The sequence below is a fragment of the Aulostomus chinensis genome, chromosome 10 (genome assembly GCF_037954235.1).
Source record: "Aulostomus chinensis isolate RoL2024-O1b breed Wild chromosome 10, RoL_Achi_v1.0, whole genome shotgun sequence".
NCBI lineage: Eukaryota > Metazoa > Chordata > Actinopteri > Syngnathiformes > Aulostomidae > Aulostomus > Aulostomus chinensis.
In genome coordinates, this window is record NC_141329.1 from 20824739 (window position 1) to 20848211 (window position 23473).

General features: G+C 40.7%; 2 protein-coding genes across 5 annotated transcripts in view; one reads left to right on the top strand and one right to left on the bottom strand.

Moving 5' to 3' along the window:
• Positions 1-14627, top strand: part of axl (AXL receptor tyrosine kinase) — a 33536-nt gene extending 18909 nt beyond the window's left edge. The window contains exons 8-20 of the mRNA XM_086216385.1: positions 858-997; positions 1079-1223; positions 2327-2344; positions 3166-3295; positions 4487-4578; positions 6090-6185; positions 6741-6818; positions 7353-7445; positions 9127-9248; positions 9801-9910; positions 10811-10970; positions 11914-12050; positions 12721-14627. Coding sequence (XP_086072511.1) covers positions 858-997; positions 1079-1223; positions 2327-2344; positions 3166-3295; positions 4487-4578; positions 6090-6185; positions 6741-6818; positions 7353-7445; positions 9127-9248; positions 9801-9910; positions 10811-10970; positions 11914-12050; positions 12721-13180 — 1781 coding nt within the window. The 3' untranslated portion in view covers positions 13181-14627. The remainder of the gene's footprint in view (positions 1-857; positions 998-1078; positions 1224-2326; positions 2345-3165; positions 3296-4486; positions 4579-6089; positions 6186-6740; positions 6819-7352; positions 7446-9126; positions 9249-9800; positions 9911-10810; positions 10971-11913; positions 12051-12720) is intronic.
• Positions 14628-17331: 2704 nt separating this feature from the next.
• On the bottom strand, positions 17332-23201 carry LOC147254852 (galectin-4-like). 4 transcript variants are annotated; one of them, XM_086215226.1, is made up of 15 exons: positions 23139-23201; positions 21852-21940; positions 21180-21384; positions 20688-20801; positions 20495-20521; positions 20273-20377; positions 20124-20186; positions 20022-20048; positions 19903-19932; positions 19707-19742; positions 19558-19584; positions 19431-19460; positions 18510-18598; positions 17683-17848; positions 17332-17603 (listed from the first exon to the last, which is right to left on the bottom strand). In XM_086215226.1, the coding sequence occupies exons 1-15, from the start codon at positions 23181-23183 to the stop codon at positions 17457-17459; spliced, it is 1200 nt and encodes a 399-aa protein (XP_086071352.1). In that variant the 5' UTR covers positions 23184-23201; the 3' UTR covers positions 17332-17456. The 4 variants fall into 4 exon arrangements, with proteins under 4 accessions (XP_086071352.1, XP_086071354.1, XP_086071353.1 ...); XM_086215228.1 differs by lacking the exon at positions 20495-20521 and having other exon boundaries at positions 20022-20035; positions 20135-20186; positions 20282-20332; positions 20691-20801; XM_086215227.1 differs by lacking the exons at positions 19903-19932; positions 20495-20521 and having other exon boundaries at positions 20133-20183; positions 20273-20333; positions 20689-20801.
• Positions 23202-23473: the final 272 nt, after the last annotated feature.

Here is a 23473-nt window from a genome sequence, read left to right on the forward strand (position 1 = left end):
GTTAACTACCCCTGAGCTAATCTAGTACCCCAGCCTAGGTTTAGTAAAACCGGGGTAGAACTAAAATGAATTTTACATTTTTCAACCTGAACTTCAATGACAACAGTTGCAAAACTTTTGAAAGACACTGACATGTCAGTTGATGATGTCATACTAGTATAAATGCGGTATGAATTCAATAATGTGGCTCATGGGGTGGGATACCATTCACATTTGAACTGTTAATACAGCCAATGGTCAAGGTGTGACCACACTAGGGCTTGGATACATTGCTGGGGTGAAGTCACATGGTCTGAAATTTGCCAACAACTGGTTAAAGTGAGTCAGTTCTCTGTATTTGTACTGGTGTTATCCAGCAGTACCCTTAAAAGTACTGACAATACCCAACCCAAGTTGCTTTCTGCCAAAAATGGACAAAAAAATAAGACAGAGGATTTGGTCTTTTGGATGCATCGGAAAGAAAAGTTTCACTGACGTTTTTTTCGTTGGAGGGTCGTTGTTTTTTTTTTTTCCCCTCGAGCAAATCAAGTTTTCAACTATGAATTTATCAAAAGCTCTCTCCCTGAAAAATGAAACAAAGTATCCTGCCGGTGCCAGCAGAAAAAAATGATACAGCATGACTGGGTCGATATTATCAAGAAAGAGAGCGATGACAAATAAGATTCAACACAACAGACTTTATATGATCTACTAAGAAATGTTATTATGTAGTTGGTAATAAACGACTTTCAAATATGGTGTATGAGACTTTAAATTGCTTCATGTGAATGTAAAGTGGTGTGGAGCTGCAGACGCAGTAAGAAACAGTAACAAGGGAAATGTAGTATTGAATTAAGTGTTGTTTTGTTGTGTTCCAGTACCAGAAAACTCACCAGTTAACGTGAGCGCGGTGCTTAACGGGACAGAGGTACTAATGACGTGGGAGGGGCCTCCAGGGAAGCTGAATGGAGAGCTACAAGGTTATGTGGTGGAGTACAGCACGCCATCGTCGCAGCAGGTCTGTCTGGGATGAAAAAAATCATGTTATCTGGTCCAAACACTCAACCAGATACTAACTGTTTTCTTCTGTTGTTGTCAGTATGTTGTGGATAATGGATTGGACACCGAGCTGTCCATCAATCTATCTGCCCCCTTGTCCAATGTGTCTTTTCGAGTGTGTGCCTACACAGGAGGGGGGCAGGGACCCTGGACCCCCACGCAGACCCTCACGCTGATCACTCCGGGTGAGTAACCACAACTGAAAAGATAATTTATGATAGAAACATGAAAAATATTACCCTCCTTTAGGGGATAAATGCTGCACAACAAGTTTGACACACAAATGATTTAAAATGCATTCAACTGGGTTTAGAACCTCTAAATATTATTGTTGTTGTCTTTGTTGTCATTTTAAAGTGCAATGAGCTGAAATAAAATACAAATATGAAACTGGAAAATATGCGCAAATGCCTCCCAAACAACATGGATTGAGTTGGCCTGATGGTAGCGCTGGTTCACATTCACCCAAAAGTTTAAATACATAAATGGAAAATAAACGTATTGGGACACCAGCTCCATGTGTCTGATTGACTTGAAATTGAGCACTAGATGACAATGCTCTACAAAGAGAGAAAACTGGACTGTAAAAACTGAATTTTTTGATAATGAGTTGTAGTAAAATGAATTTAATGATCAATCGTATCTGTATTAACGCTGAAGAGCCTATCCCAGCAGCCTTTAGGCAAGAGGCGGGGTTCACCCTGGACGGGTCACAAGTCCATCGCAGGGCCAACACATAGAGACAGACAACCATTCACACTCACAGTCACACCTACTGTCAGTTTAGAGTATCAATCAGCCTCGTCCCCTCTTGATGTCTTTGGACTGTGAGAGGAAGCTGGAGAACCAGAGAGAACCCACACAATAACAGGGAGAACATGCAGACTCCACACATAAAAATCCTGTGCCCGAGCCGGGGCTCAAACCGGGAACCTTCTCGCTGTGAGGCGACAGTGCTGACCACTGCACCATCGTGCCACCCTTTAAAAACAATCTTGCAACGAAAATATATTTATTAATTAAGCATATTTATTACCACATTTGGATTTTTCTATTACTTTGAAAAAAAAACTTCACATTGCTGTAATTCCTTTAGAAAAAAGTCTTACAATTAGCTCAGTGCTCCAGCAGCATTTATTTTTGATCTTCAACATTTTTTTTTACAAAGTGTTGTTTCATACACTGTATATTTTAAAGATAAATGTGTTGTTCTTCAAAAAAAAAATCCTGTTCTTCTGAAAGTCAAAATATTGATCCTGCTTTCATTGTTTTATTTTTACTTCCACAGAAATGGAGGAATTTCGAGGTGAGTAATTTCACACACATTCAATCCTACAGTGACCTCTCAGAGTGGCACATAGTGACACGACGAGAGTGGAAGTGAGCTCACGAACTTCTTCTTATTCTTAGTCACCACGTTCCTCCTTCAGCCCTATAGTGCCTTCCTGTGCATTTAAAAAAAAGGAAGGATGAGAAAAAAAGAGAAGGGGGGATCTCGGGGAGATGGGAAAGGGGAAGAGGGTTTCGGGAGTGAATGAGGAGACGCATCATAAATATTTATAACAGGCAGGAAGAGTGAAGCATCTCTGTTTGCTTAGTCTGACAGAGTCAGACAGACGACACAAACAAGAATGGCAGATAAAGAAGAGAAGAGACGGGGTTGAGTGTGAATGGGAGGAAGAACTAAAAGCGGATGAGAAAGCCAGAGCAGACATGGAAGAACTTTGATTTATCAGGAAAAAATGCTTTGAAAAATAAGAGTAGGGATGAGAATTCTTTGGAAAAAACAACTGTGTGCACGCTTGGAGAATTTTTCACATTTTATTCTTAGTTTGAGTGCAAATAATTAAACTAAACTGGTTTGGATAAATAAAAAATGGAAAATATATTTTAGATGTATTTAGTTGTATTTTTTATGTATTGCGCATTAATTTACCTTTTTGTTTATTTAGCTAATGCATGTATGTTTTTACAGGCAAACTCTGTATGCTAAGATGTGGCTCGATCATAATGAAATTTGTTTCATCAGTGGATACATTTTTCTCAAAAGGACTATTTAATTGTCAATGTGTGTATTGTGTATATGTTTGTGTAAACACGTTCATGTGTTCACGCCTCCTTCCTCAGGTCTGTCCTCGCCGCCCGCCTTTTCCTGGCACTGGTGGTATGTCGTGATGGCTATCGCTGGTGCTGTGTCCATCGCCGTGCTCATGGCTGTTTATGTGGCCAAGCTTCGCCGAAAGGAAACACGCTTCGGGTGGGTAGAATGGCGGTGCTCCTGGCGGGTGTAAGGGAATGGTGCTCGATGCCGGTGTGAAACCAGAGAGCTGCAGTTTCTTTCTGCTTTTTGTCACTTTACTGCAAAAAGTCCGTAGCACGTGGATGAAGAAGCAATGACATCTGGTTTAAAAACGGTCTGTAGAAAAATAGTGAATCTTGGAGCGAAGCAGCACTTTCACTTGTTTATGCATTCTCTTAAGTCAACCAGACAATCTGTTATATCCTGGAAGTAACAAATCATTTATTTTACTTACTTCTTTTTCTGACAACTTTTTATTTTTACCCCTTAAGTATCATCATTAATAACTGTACTTTCTTCTCCTTACATTTCTAAAATGCTCTCTTTAATGCGTTTGAGCAGAATTAGTGATTATTTCATATTATGTCACTGACGTATAATAAAATAATGTAATATGATAGTAAAATATACAAAAGACAATTGTTATGCACACCTAGCAACTTGTGAAATGCCTAGTTACACCTGCCTAGCGTTTTATGTGCTGACTGAAATATTGTGATCCATTATTTTCAGCTTAAACTTTCTTTTAAGTCAGAATGTCAGGAAGTGATTTATGCAATCACTGTAAAACACATTTCACAAAGGCAGTTGGTCACTTTTACCAGTTTTTTTTTTTTTTTTTTACTTCAACTTAAAGAGTAAACTCATGTTTATTTGGTGCTTTTCTACCTTAGTGGTACTCAAAGTGCTTTACAGCGCGCACACTAAAACCATTATTTCTCCACCTCTGTGACAGATAGAGGCATGTTTGAATGGGCAATAATAAACAAGACATAAATGATGTGGATGTTGCATCCAGTTAAAAGGAGAAACATCCAAATGATGGCGATATTTCTTGTTCATGATACTGTTAGCAATATTCCAGGAGTATTGATATATGAAAAATAAATAGATCCTCTGATATAGCTAGCTCACTTCCATGCACCTGCCATTTATTTCAGAAGATGGACTGTCATGGTGGAGAACATACTATCGTTAGATAACCCAGGTGGTACAAAGCAAGTTGTATTTTCTTTATTTTGAATAATAAGTCAGTTATCTGGAGTATTGCAGTGTGCATCAGATCGTATTGTGAGGTGCTCCAAATGTAAGATACATGTGCACTTCTGCCACCTCTGAGTTGTGAACGGTGTGTTTTTGCTTTCCCAGAGAGGCGTTTGAGCCTATGATGGAGAGCGGGGAGCTGGTGGTCCGATACCGTGCTCGCCGCACCTACAGCCGCAGGACTACAGAGGCAACATGTGAGTTCTGCTCTCTTCCTCTGCTTGCTCTGCAGAAAGATGATACTTGCCAGCAGCAGGAAACATGTTTCTTAGCATGTCCGATCCTGCTTCAGAGCGATAATGACACAGAACTGCTCTCCTCTCATTCTGCGGGGCCCGGATCTAACAGTTCAGAGGGTCGACACACAAAGACAGCGCCATACTTCACTGTCATTGATGCTTTTATTTGGTAACCAAACACAGAAATACAATCAATTAATTCATCCCTGACAGATTGTGAAAACAGCCTGGCAGTGTCATGTCAGCAGACTTATTAACAACAACACTGTGCCCCTTTATAACCCTGCAGATGATATTTTTATAAAACAACAAATCCAACTTTGACTGGAAAACATTTCTGCCGTCTTCCTGATCAAACTATCGACAGGAAGTGTGGAAATCAAGATGAAAGCATGTTGGAATGATCGAATGTAGGCAAGCTGGAACAACAGATGAAGAAGTGACTGTTGTGACTTGACTCAGGAGGTCAATTCACCCTGCAGGAGTTAAGTGTCCAGTGTCCTCCAGGTAGAACGATGACCTCACACACAAAACTGCTGTAGTTTGTGTGCTCCAGCAGCCAGCAGCCTCTCCTGATTACAGGCTGCGATATGCACCTTTAAACACAATGCAGAGACTCGAGTTTCATGCAGCTGGGTCACATTCAAGTCCTGACGCTGTCCCTGGTGTGCACACAATATTTGTGAAGACCTCATACACAAGTCTCAGCTTGCCACAAAGAGACAAAACCAGAGAGAATAAACCAAAAAAAAAAAAAAGAGAGAGAGGCGCCAAGAGGAGATGGGGGAGAAATCAAGCTGAGAATAACGGAAGAGGTCAGATTGAAGGGATTAAGGTCGGATTAAAGTTGTCCAGTCATTTTGGCCAACTAGGACAAAGTCAGACCCCTGGGCTTCTGTTGTTGCATGTGTTAGCCAATAGCTGGTCACGCTAGCATGTGTCAGGACATGCCTGTGGACTGAGCACATACTTGTCCAACGTGTGGTAGATTGATAGCACAGCCACATCTGGAGGAGGATTTTCTGTCGTTGCCTTGTCATATCCCTGCCCAGATGTGAAAACAGAGCTGCCGTCAGTCTGCTACACAGCGTCTCACACCTGAAAATTGATCCTCCACGAGCCTCCGTGTCAGATATTCTCTGCATAGTATGCTGAAATTTTTGAATGTGCTAAAATATTTAGCACTGCACATTCAAAACAGCTGTAAATCAGGCCAAGAAGTAGCTGAAAAGCTCTTTGAAATTAATTCTTTTTGCATTAAATGGAAACTACACATGCTTTTTGGTTAGTTTTTTTACAAGAATATATAATTGTGTTTGTTCAATCTGAAGGGTGAGAGTGTTTATTAACGTCTGTTTTTCACTTGGAGTTGTGGCTTTGGGAACCCGAGGGAGGCTGTGTGGTAAAATTTGTTTCAGTGTGAAGAAACACCATTAAAATTGTTTTGTTTTTTTTCCCCCCCTCCCCAGTGAACAGTCTGGGCATCAGCGACGAGCTGAAGCAGAAGCTCCAGGATGTGATGGTGGACAGACATAAACTGACCCTGGGAAAGACGCTGGGGGAAGGTATGTTTAGAGTCCTTAACCCTTTAAATGTCAGTCACATTGTACCACATCAGGGAAGGTCTGACAAATGCTGAACTCTTCTGTCCTAACTTGCTTCCTGCTTCTTTTGATTTATTATTTATTCATTGGTTTATCAGTGAATCATTATTGCAGGTTCTGTACTGTATTTGAATTAAATGTGTTTTCTGTTGTGTTCTCCACTGCTACTTTCCAAAAAGGGCATGAAATGACTCAAAATACGAGTGTACTTTTTGGAGTCTTGGGCTTTTATGGGCCATTTTTTAAAAAATATCTCTATATACCACCTGGATATAAAGCATTAAAAATTGCATACTTAATTAGTTATTCCATTGGGAAAAGAACAGAGACTGTTAGAATAAGGTTCCTCAGCTGGATGAAGATTGATTTCGCAGTCAGTTAAGATAATTTAATAATGGGTAGCCTAAATCCTGATATTCACCCTACTAATACTCAATAAGGATCATACCTAAGCTGGCAAACAGGCCAGGACTCTTAGAATCTTAAAGCATCTCATATTTTAACATCTTTCTGCAGGCGAGTTCGGCTCAGTGATGGAAGGACTGCTCACTCAGGAGGAGTCTGTTCTCAAAGTTGCTGTCAAGACAATGAAGAGTGAGTAGGAAGGTCTTTCATCTCTTATTTATATCATCTTTATTTCTTTGCGGCTCTTGAAAATCTAGATTTGCAGTACTTGCTTTTGTTACGTCTACTCCCTATCTTGCTTTATGTTGACTGTATGCACCAATATGGAGCAAGTTCCTTGTACCCGTTAAGAAAATTGAGTCTGAAGTACTCTGCGATGACCACCAGACATCCTCTAATATTAGACAAGTTTAAAAAAAAAAGATGCATCTTGCACAAAATATAAGCAGAAAACTATTACTACAATGCTAAAGACAAATGTAGAAAGGACAAAAGGATTTATTGTAGTGACCCAACAGCACCACCCTCCTCTGTGGAATCATCCAGAGGGAAAGAAGTTCAAACATACTTTGTGGTAAAAGCTTCTAGCATGATTTAATTCATAATAAATATATGAGCTAAAACGACCTGTGAAATAAGAGTTCGTGTTACCTTGGCAAACTCTCAACTGCGTTACTCGCGGAGCTCACCTCACCACTCTCTCTCTCTCTCTCTGCTCTTCAGTTGCCATCTGTACTCGCTCAGAGATGGAGGACTTCCTCAGAGAAGCTGCCTGCATGAAGGAGTTTGACCACCCAAACGTCATGAGGCTTCTAGGTGAGTCACACCTAGGGTGGGTTAAAAAATATTACACACACACACACACACACACACACACACACACACACACACACATGCACAAGAACTCTTGTTTTGACTCACCGTATTAGCTTCTTTTTGGGGGGGGGGGTCTTTACTTCTTCAAACTGATTTTAAAGTATCATATCTCGAATAATTAGGGATTCAGAAAATGTAATTATGGAGCTCAGTAGTCTGAAAAATAGAATTAAATGCTTTAATTCGTTCCAAAAACTGCTTCCCAGTTATTCATAATACAGCAATCCTTAAATCTCATTCGGAACCAAAGAAGTGGAACCAATCACAAATCTTCTCCGTGTTTTCTGTGGCCGATCCAAAGTCACAGGGTATCTCTCAAAATGGCCCCTCTCCATTACAGTGAGGTGGCGGGTACGAATACAGCGGCGAGCTTTTGGATGAATTCTCAAATTGAAACCTGTTTTCTCAAATATTTCATTACCATGGGGAAAAAAAATGAAAAGCATCTCAGGTAGAATTTTCTTGTGTTAACATCTCCCAGGCCCTGAAGATATTCAACACTTTACACTCACGTGAACGCATTGACTGTTTCCCTGACTGACTGAAGAAGGTGTACACCATGGTAAACACAGTGTTGGTGACATCTGATCATGACGCTATTAAATGCATTCAGCATTTTGTTCATCTGTAAGTCTCTAGAGGAGTAAATGTGTGTGCGGGTCGTGGAGGGTGTTCATTTACAAACACACGAATATGTTGCCGTCGGTCACCAGATGCAGTATTTGACAGAACAGTGATAAAACAGTATGAATAAAAAAATATATATATATTTATATATATAAAAGAGGAAGGAATAATTCAAAATTTATTATAATAGCCACATCAGTAAAAAAGCCTATGTGTTTCAGCCCAAGAAGGTTTTTAATCAGGGCTTAAAAACAGACTCACAGACATACATAAGCCCATGAAAGGTAGTCACATGACCAAGATAATGACCTGACAGGTGAACACTGTCAATGCACGAGATAACAAAACTACATACAGCCACAAAAAGGTTTTGACCCAAATTGAAAAAAAGTATGAAGGTCTTGTTCCAAAATGTTGCAAATAAATATTATGTTGCAAGGAAGACAATATGCAGGAGTCCCTTTTTTTTGGCAAAATAACAAACAAACAAACAATCGTCAATCAAATGTCCAAAATTTAAAAAAAAATGAAATCCATCAGAATTGATGACAGAAATCATGTAGGTCTGACGATATCCTCCTGCTGCTGCAGCACAACAGCGGATCCCTCTTGAAGATTTATACCATATTTGACCAAATACCATCAGAGACAAGTGATGTCTTTAGTTTTCTTAGATGGGGTGACCCCTGTCATATAATGAATGAGTACATCTCTAACTGCGCTGTTCATGTTTCTTGTGACTTCATAAAACAATCAAACAGTGGAACGTCTCCCTGACCCAAGTGGAAACATGGTGCTAAAAATAAACAACGTTTATCGCACAGTAAAAGATACACTAAAGTAAAATACATCATCCACTGAGAGAAAATTCAGAACCCGGATGCAAATGCCAGAAAAAGTGTTCATCCGCAGCTGGGCGTTATAAGTGAAATAGCGTCATTCTCTGAATGTGCCGAACAAGTGTGTACAATATTAAGCAGAGCTGTTTTCACAGGTGTGTGTCTCCAGACTGTGGAGAGTGAAGGATACCCGTCCCCGGTGGTCATCTTACCCTATATGAAACATGGTGACCTGCACAGTTATCTGCTGTATTCAAGGCTGGGAGACTGTCCTGTGGTTAGTTTGATGATGCACACACACACACACACACACACACACACACATACACACACACACATACACACACACACATACACACAATCAGAAGTTTATACACTTAGAATTGTGCGCAGTTGATAAACGGGTTCGAAAGTTCACATGAATGTCTGTCAGCAAAATGAAATCCAAAGGTCAACATGGATATAACACATTTGTTCCACTTGCTCCTCTTTGACATCACACACTCTGAGAGCATGAAAACACGAGTTGATATCTGCACTCCACTTATTAATAGTGGGATTTTTTTCTGAAAGGAGCAACGTTATACGCAGCCAGTCCCTGAAGGGTTACGAAACACAAGTCTAATCAAAACAAGATTGTGATGAAATATTGAAACAATCCAAAAAACACAGCGGTGTTGGAGTGGGATCCTCCCAGGAGGATCTGGAGCAGGGAGCATTCAGTTCAGACTGGATACCCATGTCTTGTCTGCTGCCCTCCAGTGTTCAGGAAATAAACACCAGCTGTGCTGGCTCTGGGAGATTATTTATTTATTTCTCTGTCCTTCAGTACCTCCCCTCTCAAATGCTGGTCAAGTTCATGACGGACATCGCACGGGGGATGGAATACCTCAGCGGCAAGAACTTCATCCACAGAGACCTCGCCGCTCGCAACTGCATGTATGTATCTTCTTGCATCATTTTTTTTAACTCGCTCACTTCCTGTATGTGCTCTTGCATATTCTGTTGCTTTCCTCTTTCACATGCAATGAAATGATTGAGGGCAATTTTAATGCTGAATCAGACAGAGAGCCAGTGGGAAAGAATGAAAGCCTGATGTGAAAAGAAAGTACAACTGCTGAGGCCCTGAGAGCTCAGCAGAGGAAAGACAAATAGAGAAAACACAAGCAAATTAAGAAAACATTCATCAGTTTGATGTATGATGTAGAAAATACACTGCAGACTCACACGACAAGACACATAAGACTGTGAATTCCATTAAATGACAACCGAAGTGTTTCCAGAGGGGCCCTTTAAGGTGAGGAACACATCTGGATCAGCTTTCTGAAGTTCATATATATATATATATATAGTGACTAGAGCTCGTCTGATGCTACTGAGATCTGTTCTGCATCATGAAACTCTTTAAGTGTTTGTGGTTTTGCTTTATTTTAACTTTGCGGTCAACAAAAAACAACCAAGCGTATTTCGAGATGTTCAACACTCTTAAGTGCCCTCTGGAAACAGGAATTCGCGGCCTTTCTGTAATGTGCCACGTTGTACATTGCATGTTTTCTTAATTTGCGTATGTCAATGCGGGAAATGCGTGTGTTGACCTCTGAGGACCATCCGTACATACCTCTCTAAAGGGCGAGAACAAGGAAATAAGCAATAAACTGTATTATCATTGACAAGTAGATGAATTACATATAAAGCCGTAGTAACAAAGCAACTTTTGCCACATAGATCCTCCCCTATGTTGAGGTATAAATGGGAGTAAAAAGTGAATACATTTTCACCAAATTCATACGTCACTTGATGAATGTACATCAAGTGTTAACATCACTCTTTCTGTTTCAGGCTGAATGAGAACATGAATGTGTGTGTGGCTGACTTCGGCCTCTCCAAGAAGATCTACAATGGCGACTACTACCGACAGGGACGGATCTCTAAGATGCCCGTCAAATGGATCGCCATTGAAAGCTTGGCTGACCGTGTTTACACCACAAAGAGCGATGTGGTTAGTTTACCTCTTGTGTGCTTGGAATAATTGTTGAGTAGTGTAGGGACTGGTCCTCACTCAGTTTACAGTGTATTATTGGGTTAAGAGCTGGCTTTTCTATGGTCAGAATTATTTAATGGTTACAGCTACGTTCAAAAAAATGCTGAGGATCACCTGGAAGACCGTTAAAGGGACAGTTTGCCCAAAGAATGAAAATTCTGACAGTATCTACTCACTCACATTTAGTGCACAAAAAACTGCTACAGTTTCAGAGAGAGGCTTCAGGACACTTGGGCAAATTCAAATGAGCAGTAGGGAGGTGTTTATGGGTCTATTATCTTTGTGGCTTTTTGGGTTTGGAAATTTCATCCTTGAACTGAATTTTTATCTTTGAAGAGTTATTTCACCAATAAACTAGTAATTTTGCTACTTTCAGCTTGTAATTTTTTTGTAATGAAACTACACGTTTACACTTTGAGCGTTTGGGTACAGAAGTTACAAGACCAGTTTGACATGTTTCTCCTGATGTTGCTCAATCGTTCCCTTCTGAGTAAGAAAATCTGTTATAAACTTCGTGGCCAGTTTTCACTGGGGTAAAGTGTGTTAGTGAAGTATCACAATCTTAATAGTGCCAAGAATTTGTGACGTACTGAGCTGACTAGACTACACCGAATGTCATTAGCAACATCTGTGAAAGATATTAAGTGTAACAGCTGGTGGTCTGCTGGCTGGGCTGCAGCGTGGAAGTATGAAAGGATGTACATTCTTGACTAAAGCGCAGATGAAGAAGGATGTCCAAAGAGTCTAAACAAACACAGCCGTGGTATTTCCATGACTGAGGGTTAACCAGCGCAGATTCATGTTCAGCTAGTATGAGGCAAGATGCAAAGCATTAAAACTTCTAAACCTTTACCCTATTTTTCCTCCTCCCCCCCCCCCACCCCACCTGTCCATTTCCCAGTGGTCATTCGGCGTCACCATGTGGGAGATCGCTACAAGAGGTCAGACGCCGTACCCCGGGGTTGAGAACAGTGAGATTTATGACTACCTGAGACAGGGTAACCGTCTCAAACAGCCTCCCGATTGTCTGGATAGCATGTGAGTAGCTGCTGGCTCCTTCACTGCACTTCCTTCCTGATTAGACAAAGCTGGAGGATTAAAAAATCCTGGAGGATAAACAATCCAGAACATTTCAGTGCAGGTCGATTAAACAACACGCCTTGTGGTAAACAAAAATACAGAACATAGGTCAGGAAATATTTAGCCTTTTTCCATCTTTTTCCAAATAACTGTGATCTAATTTTCTGCTGCTCTTTGAGGCGATGCACAGCAGCTGCCGTTCTTCATCTAACACAGTCACTCCCTGCAATACTCCAACTCATCTGCTGTTTAAAATGTCAGAAAGGACTGTTGTCTTTTGTTTTGTAGACATAGTTTTGATGAATAATAGTGATGCTGATGGCGGGCAGTGCTGAGCGTAAAGACGCGTCACTACTTCACAATAAAAGTCTTGTTTTGTAACTTAAATGCTTTTGATAGGAAGTAACACTTGCAGGAAATGATCGGTTTGCATTAGCATTCATGTGACAGATTATTTTTCGTGTGTGACAAACTCAAAACCATTTTATTGAAGATATTTCTATTGAATTTATTTTATTATTTTATTGAAGTTCATTTCTAAGAGAACATATTGGGAAAAGTTGGGAACTGTAAAGTCTAAGTGTTTTTCACACGCTTTGACATGGCTAACATGTGATTGCGTCTCCAGCTACTCCCTGATGTTCTCCTGCTGGCTGCTGAGCCCGAAGGACCGCCCCTCATTCGAGTCACTGCGCTGTGAGCTGGAAAAGGCGCTTGAGGATCTGCCGGACCCCCAGGACCCAGATGAGATACTGTACGTCAACATGGACGAATCCTCTATGGAGCTCGGGGCTGTTGGTGGCCGTGATCCCATAGGAGGCCCTTCCCCTCTCGTTCTGAAGGGTCTAGACTCTGTGACCACGGTGGAAGTCCACCATCCAAACCGCTACGTCCTCTGCCCCCAACATGAAACCAACCGAGCCCTCTCTGATTCGCTGGAGAGTCTGGACATGCCCGTGTCGTCCTCCACCACCACGCTGCCTCTGCAGCCGTCCTGCCACTCTACTCCCAACCCCACCCCAGCTCCGACCCCAACTGTAGAGCTGCTAGAGGACAGGGAAGGGTCCCGGAAGATGCCCTGGCAGTGACAGCTTCACTCTTGAAAGATGACAAGTCACTGCCGAGGTGTCAGGAACAGGATCGAGCCTTGTTACTGACGGCTAGACGCCTAATGTGCCCTTATGTACATATTTTGCACAAACACTCCCATAAAGACACAGCTGAAGACATTCCAAGGAAGTGAAGGACTGGGAATATTTCATCATCATCCACCCTCTCTTCTAAAATAAGAGGTTTCCAACAGTGTTGTCATGTGTGTTTGCTGTCACAGGGGGAACTTTTACCAGAACAGGGCACACAAACTGCAGAACAATCAGAGAAATACATTCCCTGTTGTCATAGCAATAACATGCCACCTCTGCCAAACCGCTGCACGCCGCAGAGTGACCTCCTCCATGTAATTAAGCTAAAAAAAGCTACCGTCTCTGTGAAAGCAGCTCAGTCACTGCCAGGCTGGATACACAACTGAATCAGCTCAGGAGCTCTGGGTTTCCACCTGAGGAAACAGTTACTCTGTGGAAAAACTTCACCCATCACAACTGAGGACGGGTGGGAAAGACAGAAAGAAGCAGCAGTGTCTCTGTCCCATGACGGCATCGGGCTGTTTGTACTTTGATGCAGGTTCATGGAAGACAGGATGAAGGTTTTTAGGCTTTTCAATCACCAATGTTGTTGTTGTGGAAATTCTTCAGCAAACAGTTGCTTTTACAGAATTTTGCCCCATTATGATTTGATGAAATATGAACTTAAAAACATGAGAAACTGGAAGTCCACTAAAGGCTGCAGAGATTCTGGATGCTTCTTAGCTTTCAGAGTAAAAGCCTGATGTAGCTCTATTAAGCCTTGCGACCTCTCCAGAGGGTTTACTGTGAGCCAGCTACAGTTCACACTCCAGTACAAGTCCTTATGCAGTCTAGAGGTGTTCTGATACCAATATCAGAGATGCAGTCGTGGACAAAGTGCCGGACCCTTAGTGGTAGAGTCAAGGAATAGATCCTCCTGGAGTTAGACTGCAGTGAAGTACTTCCTTTAAAAAAAAACAAAAAAAACATATTTTCTTTTTAATATCAAAATATTTTGTATTCTTTTCACAGTGCATTTACTGAACCATGCACTTCTCTGAACCCACCAGGAGTTATCGGTGACTCCCTTTTTCGAGACGACATGACAGTAAAGTCACATCAAAAAAGAACCTTGAGAGAAATGTAGTGGAGTTAAAAGTAGAATGTTTGTCTTAAGTTTCTTAAGCTCAGTGTTCAAGGAGATGTACTAATGCCTCAGATACTGGCTCCAAATGCAGGATCAGTACCGCATGTATGCAAGTCTATGCACTGATCTGATGTTGTAGCCAACACAGGACGTTGTGCTGTGCTGAGCCAGTTCATACAATCGTGATGTCATCATATCACATCCGTACAGGCTTGGTATCATTTTTAAACATCCATCCATCCATCCATTTTCTACCGTTTATCCTGTCAAGTGTCGTGGGGGGGGGGGGGGGGGGGCTATCCCAGCAGCCTTCAGGCGAGAGGCGGGGTTCACCCTGGACAGGTCACCAGTCCATCACAGGACCAACACATAGAGACATAGAGACACAACCATTCACTCTCACAGTCACACCTACAGTCAATTTAGAGTATCAATCAGCCTCGTCACCTCTTGATGTCTTTGGACTGTGGGAGGAAGCTGGAGTACCAGAGAGAACCCACACAGGAACAGGGAGAACACTCAAAAGACCCAGAACCTTCATGCTGTGACGTGACAGTGCTAACCACTGCACCACCGTGCCACCAATTTTTAAACATATACATACATATAATTATTATTTTTTAACATGCTGGTAGCAGTTGAAAATTCTCAGCTTCACATATCAGAATAGATATCTGGAAGAAGATAAAGGTATCGGAACATCTCTAGTCTACATCTTTGTTAAATCTCAGGAAGCTGAGAAAATGTATGAGTACTGATGGCATCACAGTAATAATAATAAGAATAATAATCATGATGATATCAGAGGAAAGGAGCAGACCGGGGGAATCATGATGGAGGGATGAGCTCCTCCGATCTGTGGCTGAAGCACAGTGCTATTACACATTTGTACGCTGTTTTTTTGGTGTTTTTACAACTTTGCACTAATGTTTTTATATCGATGTATGTTGGTTTATACTTTGTGTATCTTTTTCGCTTTGTGTTTTAATGATTTCTGTGCATTCTCCTGTAGGCATGAAATCTGTTCTCATGTTTTCTGTTCCCAGCCTGTGAGAGCATCGCAGAGGCGTATCACTCCATTTAATGGAGCGTTTTCCGTAAATTAGCGTAGACTGGGAAACATGACTAACCTCGTCGGCTCACATTGTCACGCCGCTTTTATCCCAAGTTATTTTTGTCTCTTGAGGTTGAGAACTGTAAATAGAAGGCTGTTACCAGCAGTAGTCAAGGCGAAGACTGAATGAAGTAACCCAGCGAGAGTGTTCCAAGAATATCACTGTGCAATGTTCTAGTAACGTTTTTAGGGGCGGGGGGGGGGGTGTTGTTGTTTTTGCCAGTTCTTCATAAAGGTACATTCTGTAAAAGGATTCTATACATCTTTGGTGTTTACCCTAAACCCTTAAGAATCCTCTTTTTTTTATACTTTTATTATTTGGGCATTTTAGCCTTCGTATAGATGGTGATAATGGAGAAACAGGAAGCAACGGGAATCGAACCAGGGACTCACTGCTCAGGTTGTTCTCACCTTTGTGGTATGAACCCGACACACTCAGCCACTCTGTCACCTCATGCGCGCTCACTCTGTTTCTCAGCAGCACGATATCACGCTTTAAACACATTTTGAAAATGTTTCATGGTGTCTTTTTACTGAAAATGTTTTAACATGACTAGAACATTGTGACAACATTGTAAATCACTGACTCCACATTTTTAGCTGGGACGACCAGAGCTGTGACATATGTACATTACCTACAAGTTCTAATGATGTGTCAAAGAAAACACTTTAAACTAGTTTTAAGAATGTTTGAAGGATGTTAAAGAAGTTTTGAGGTTTTCATTTTATTTATCTGGGAAATTCCCACTGAAATATTTCTTCTACCAGGGGGTCCTGGTTAAGAAGTCAGCAGAGACTAATTTCACACAAAAATTTGTATTATTAAAAATGTTTTCTGATTGGAAAAATGTAACTTCAGCAAAATTATTCGACTGATAAACATCCATCCATCTCAAAGTTTAAAGAGTTAAGTATTAGAAATGTCATTAGAACTTGTTGGTAACACAAGTCCATGTTGTTCCTCGCCAGCTGGGAAAGATCCTCTGATCTTCTGCTTTGAGGAAACTCACCAGCTGCAACTTTGCATGCACTTATCTGAATATATATATATATATATATATATATATATATATATATATATATATATATATATATATATGTATATGTATATTTATATATATATTTGCTTTAGTTCTTTCATTTTGTCATTGGAATGGATTTGACTAGATTTTGCAAGAGTAAAATATGTTTAAATGAGGTGCAGTGATTCTCAGATCAAAGGTACTTTTGCAGGGCTGCGTGATTTTGAAAAGCAATGTAAAATTGCAGTTATTTTACCTGACATTGAATAGACCATATCAAGGAATGTTAATTTTTTTTATTCTTACTTTCATTGAAAGTCTCATTTTGATTAATTGCGCAGCCCTACGCTTTAGTGTGAAACATTATAGAGTGGTAAATCACAAGTGTAGCATTTCTGAAATTCATTGGTCAGATAAAGCATGGGCTGCATGCTATCTCTTTGGTACTTTATCTTCAACAAAGTGCTGCTTTGATAGGGTACATATTTCAGCGGTTTAAATCTTCATACTGTCTTTTACCAGCTTTTAAGCGTTATGTGAAAAAAGAAAGTATGTCCAAGCTGAAGGTTGATATTCCCTCTGATTTCACTCAGTTCAGCCTTAAATCTCAGAGCTTCACGTCTCTACCAAGTGCCTTCCGAGAGCCAGTATTTCACCTCACACTAGACGTGTTCATGATCCTCCTGGTGTGTGACAGCTGTTCTATAGTGACCTCTATTTTTGTCACTGTCATGATTTGTAAACAAATTTTTATACAGCACCTACAGTATTTTGTATAAGAAATAAATGTGTTCATCCATGAAAGAGCTTTGATATTTCAAACGTGTTTCCCGTTCAGGTGAAATATTTGTTTATTCATTCAGACAACCAGATATGAATATAGACACAAAAGGCTTCAGGTGTGAATACATTCAGGATCACACCGTAATGTAGAGCAGCACCGTTTGGATGCGAGCGCTTTCAGAAGTGGATGTAGGAGATCTGCACGTCCCCGTCGATCTCCAGCTTGTCAATCTCATTAAAGGATTGAATGCGGTGAAAGAAGTCAAACAGATGCTGCCCGTTGACAAACACCTTAAACCTCTGGTTCCCGCAACGAATCGACATCTGAGAGACAAAGACAGAAAGACAAGTCTAAGCAAGTTTTAAGGAGAGCTGAATAGAAAGAATGAAGGATTAAGCTTACGTCGAAGTACTGTCCCTCTGCGAAGGGGTTCATGCTGAGCTGCCTCTCCTCCTGACCCCAGCTACCACCCAGCATGCTGTTTCTCACCACGATCCCCTCCCTTACTCGGGGGTTCATGTGGAAGGCGATGTCTCGGGATCTGCTCACCACAAAGTTGATGCACAGTCTACAACACAGAGAGTGTAACACAAGTCTGTTCTAGGGATGCACTTAAAGTACCGATACCAGGATGGATATCAGCCGCTATCAAGTACCAGAAATTGCTTTCCTAGCATTTGAAAACAAAATGCACTGTTAAATATGCAGTCCTACGACTGTACAAGCACATGACGTGCATGACATCGTACCTTAATGTCATCCATTACCACAGAATTAAATTCCATAGATCAGCCGCATGTTCCCTGATATCTGCTCCATCTATCTGCGTCAGTACCAGGCTGACACCCAACATCATCATCAGTTATGAGCGTCCTCATTCTGTTCCCCAGAGGTGGCAGAAGTGCAGACATTTCTTCTATTTATCCCTTAAATGTCTTTATTCATGATATGAAGTGCAGGTACGTGTATGCAAATACTGGTAGACATGAAAAAGTACAAGCAGTTAAATGTACAAAAGTAAACAGTAACTCCTTGCAGGGCATTTTCAATGTTAGCACCAGTTTCTTCTCTTGAAAGGCGTGTCCCAGTCCTCCATACGCCACCGCTGCCGTTCACAGTAACACACAACACACACACACACACACACACACACACACACACACACACACACACACACACACACACACACACACACACACACACACACACACACACACACACACACACACCTGTTGGCTCCGTAGGGCAGCATTCCCCTGATGATGATGGTCCTCTTAGGGAACATCCCTCCAGGGACCATGCTGGAGTAGGGGATGGGCTGACATCACACAGCAAAGACACACCGTTAAACATTTTAACACCACGAAAGCAACACTCTTCGTGGCTCCTGTGAAGTCAAACTAACTTTTATAGTCATAAAAAAAGGAAAACATTTTCCCAAATGACGTTTTGTAATTTATCCCTGTCACACCTGTATTAAGAGTATATTTAGATTTATTTTAGCTTCGCTGAATTTTATGTTTTACACTTAATTCTTTTTTCCTTGTGTAAATTGCTTTGCTACCTCATGGTATATAAAAAAATATGAATATGCACACAAATGTATAAATTATTTAAGTGAATTCTGACAAAAGCAAAACATTGTATTATCATTAGAAATATCTTATTGAGAGAATTAAAATTTTTACAATCATGCTTGTTGAACAAATTTGATGTATTTCAGTTCACCGTGTGACCACTAGAGAGCTCTAAGGTTGGGCTTGTATATTTTCAGAACAGTAATAACACAACTATCCTTATCAATACTCCAAATAACATAAATAACATGTTCAACTAGCTGTTAGATTCTGTGTGGAGGGTCCTTTTAGAAAATAATGGCCCTCAGTATCAAAAAAATGACATGTAAAGAAAAGTTAGATGGCAGTTTCATAACAGTTATTGAATTAGTTCATTATTGTTTACACAATGGAGGCTATTTTTTGGCTGCTATATTGATATAAACATGCATTTCCTATTAAAATGATGTTACACAGGCTTAAGTGCAGAGGCAGTAGTTATACACTGTTGGTGTAAGGCCAAAACAACTGGCCACTGCTGATGAGGCCTTCAGAGCCCAAGAACTGATTATTGCTAGCCTAAACTGTACTTACAGGATTGTAGACTGGCTGCCCACCCATACCCTGCCAAACGCAAAACAGACATATGATTTAAGGATATCCAAAAGAGTTAGAAGAAAATTAAAGAATTGCTACTGATGTCATCATGAAGTTTTCTCACTGGCAGGTTTGATCCAGGGAATCCTCCCTGAAAGAAAACAAAAGTAAAAATCTGATGCCAATGTTGAATCAAGATAGTTTATTTATATACTGTATCATACTTCAATGCACCAGATAATTACTATAAAACAATCTAAAACAGTTTCATACCCCCATATCACCTCCCATGCCTCCTGGATATCCACCCTGGAGTGAAAAATATCACCGTCATTAAAATTGAAATTAAAATGAATCGTAGATTGGCAAAATTCAGGAGGACTTGTTCTTTATTTCATTCATGTTTGTGGTGCGTTCTAATGCAGATACGCAGATGAGGATCACGAACACAACTCCAGTTAAGTCTTACCCCCGTGCTGCCTCCCGGGTATCCGCCCTGCTGACAGGGAATAAACGTGTTCAACAATGATTCAGTTACGCTTTTAAGTACAGAAAACATGTATCTAAACAAAAGTTAACATAACTTACTCCCATCGCTCCTCCTGGATATCCTCCCTGCTAGAAAGTGTTCAATCATGTTGAAATGCATTTATGTTTTCCAAATAAGTATGAAAATAAAGTCCTTTTAACGTGACTTACACCCATCCCTCCTCCCGTCCCTCCTCCCATTCCTCCTCCTGGGTAGCCTCCCTGCTGAAAAGTGGTAGACATGTTCGATAATGTTGTTATATGTCTATGTGTAACACTCTAAATATGAGTGAGAATAAAGGCCTGTTAACTTGACTTACTCCCATTCCTCCTCCCATTGCTCCACCCATTCCTCCACCCATTCCTCCACCCATTCCTCCTCCCATTCCTCCTCCCATGCCACCTGGGTGTCCTCCCTGGATGTCATTCAGGAGAAGCAAAGTTTTTTGACAATATTTAACAGAATTTCTCAATAGGCCCCAATATTTTCAGTAATATTCAAAGGAAAATGCACAGAAATCCTATCAACGTACCCCCATGCCTCCTCCTGGATATCCTCCCTGTGGAAGACCATTAACACGGTAATATAATCCCTGAAATTATTTTTCAAACCAAAAATATTCGTGGACTAACATGAAAAAGGTCTATTACACCTCCTGTGTAATTAGATTTCCCCTGAAAAGCACCAAATATGAAGCTTCAAGTCTCGAGTACTGTAGCTCTCACCCCGATGACATTAATGGTCTGGATGGAAACATCTCCTGCAATTTGCATGGCACGAACTCCCTCCACATTGATGCGGTGCTGGAAGGTGTGGAAGTCTTTGCCATTTACTTTAATCTGCAAAGAATAATTTCAAATATATATATATATATATATATATATATATATATATATATATATATATCAAATGGTGATATAATGTCAACACGGTAATAAATACTTTTCAAAGCATAAAACATGTATTTTGCGTTTCAAGTACTCAGACTTTAAGTGATTGCAAGCTGTCAGTTTAAGCTATCGGGTGACTGGCTCACAAAGAAGTGACAAAGGATGACAAGAATTTCTTCATGAGCTCAAGATACCTCTTTGTGAGGCAAAACACACATTCTGCATGAAGAATCGCTTTTAGGGAGACTCATGAAAAAAGGTCATATTCACACAAAAGGTGACTTTTATTTCATAGTTGTGCATGTGCTGATGTTTGGTCGTTCTGACCTGGTAGCCCTGAGAAGTGACCATGATGACCATTTCAAAGGTCCTGCCCTTGGTGAACGGCATATCCCGGATCTTCTCTTCTGACTGCCAGGATCCATTCTGACGAGTGTTGAAGACCACTTTGTCCCAGCCGTCGAAACGAGGGTTGAAGTGGAGGGCGACGTCGCTGGAGTCAGACTCTCCCAACAGCAGGTTGATAAAGAACCTGCCAAAAGCAAACGTAGGTGAAGCAGAGCCATTATACCCTGGAGGTGAGTGATGAGTTAGTTTAGTGTGAAAAACAGGAGGAACGTAAACAGTGAAGGTGAAACCAACAATGTCTCCTGACATAAAAGCTGAAGATGTAGTAACCAACCAGGTGTGTGCACTGTTGACATAATCTGCTAATGGGCTGTAAACCGAGGCCACTCTGATATCACTGTTTTGAAAAGAGGAGGGGAAGCCAATAAAAGTGGAACAGCTTTGATGTTCAAGAATGGAAAGAAAGTGCGGTATTACACAACTCGTAAAAAGTGTAAAACTAGTCATTTACTTTGGAATGACTCATGGACGAAAGACGCCCAGATATATGAGTGTATACAGCGTGCGTGTGTGTGTGTGTGTGTGTGTGTGTGTGTGTGTGTGTGTGTGTGTGTGTGTGTTTGTGTTTGTGTGTGTCATTTTTCAACTCGCCTGGTGATATTCTCAGGAATTGACCCCTGGATGTAAATGGATGAGCCCGCCCTCAGCCCTCCATAAATGGGTCCAAGGTATGGGATCGTCTGTACAGTGAACACAACACTCAACACGATTGTACAACGGCGCGACATCGCCACACCTCAGTCACATTATACTATGCCTTTAGAGCGGAGTGAGGTCACACGAAGGTCTAGCTCACTGAATACAATTGTTATTATGTTCTAGATTTTCAACAAATCACACATGGCATGACTTATGATTAGTTCTTGCCAATCTTTACAGATCTTTTTAATTTCTTATTTGCCTGGTTTGGTTAAAAAAATAAATAAAATTGGTATTTACTCTTTTTTTAAAGAATGATGATTTTTGCATTCACACATTCATATAAAATAGAAGAAGTTCGTGAAGTTGTACAAAATAAATGAACAAAATATGTAATTTTGCAAGCAGGCATTTAGTTGTTGTTGTTGTTTTTGTTGTTTTTTCAAACTGTGTGTTGTTATGAAATCCACTCAGCCAAGCAGAATTTTAATCAGTCAGTTCAGTTCCTAATCTTTCACTGACTGGCAGTTTAGGAGGCAGAGTAGCCTGTCTTTCATTATCGTATGGTGGCTCCTCACCTGTTAAAACAATGAGCCAGTACGACAGAAAAAAGGCTAATGAAAAGGCTAATAACAGACAGAGGAAACATTGGCAACATCTTTTACGATACAAATCCCTTCATCGATTCAGTTAAAATGGACAACTTGTAAAGTGCAGCTAGTGAATTGTTAAGTCCAGGCTGTATGAAACAGCATAATAACATGTCCTCCTCCTGTCAAAAATGTGTTTTTTCTTCTTGTTCCCACAGTTAAACAGTGAAGACAAACTGTAGGAGACACCTTTAGTCCAGCAGTTAAATTTGTGAAATGGAAAATCTTTGCGTATTCATGTAATCTGAAATTGTTACTGAGGGAGAAGAGTATGTGTTGTTTAAAGAAATTTAATGTGGCAATTTTTTTACATTTTTTTTTTGCTCCAACAATGTCAGACAAATGTTATCGTGTTTGTTAAGCCTCAATACATGTGTGGAGGGGATCTTTCAAATGTCACTGAGTCAACATGATATACCGTACGAAATTTCAGTTTATGGCAATTTCACCACTGATTATAAATTCAAAAGAAATTTTCATATATTTATGTGATGTACATGAACTCTCGTGGCCCACCAGCGGTCCACCGCCCATATATTAAACTATACATTCATTAAGCACCAGAGGAGCAGTAGGAGCAGATACTCACGGGGCCGTAAACCGGCTGGTAGCCTGGAGGAGCGACGAACGACATGGCAGCAGCAGCAGTGATGAGCCAGCGGAGGGAAACAGGAGGGCTGCTGCATACCCCCATTTATACACAGTAGAGCCAAACCCTGGCCTGCATCACCTTATTTACTCTGGAGGCACAAGATGCATATTAACCTTTGACCCTTTTCAGGAGTGGCACGTTTGTAACAAAAGACAGAAAGTGTGTGGTGGATGTGTAGGTATGTGTGTTTGCAGTGAAATTTGAAGTGGAACGAAAAATTAAAAAAAACAGTCAAAACAAAGCTATTGTAGGAACATGCATCTCTATTACAT

Excerpts from the sequence above, each read along its gene's own strand:
- LOC147254852 (XM_086215226.1), bottom strand. The coding sequence starts at position 23,183 with ATGTCGTTCGTCGCTCCTCCAGGCTACCAGCCGGTTTACGGCCCC. Across the intron at positions 20,802-21,179 it reads TCACTTCTCAGGGCTACCAG|ATTAAAGTAAATGGCAAAGA; the intron begins GTCAGAACGACC and ends TATTCTTTGCAG. Across the intron at positions 20,187-20,272 it reads GAGGAATGGGAGTAAGTCAA|CAGGGAGGCTACCCAGGAGG; the intron begins GTTAACAGGCCT and ends ACCACTTTTCAG.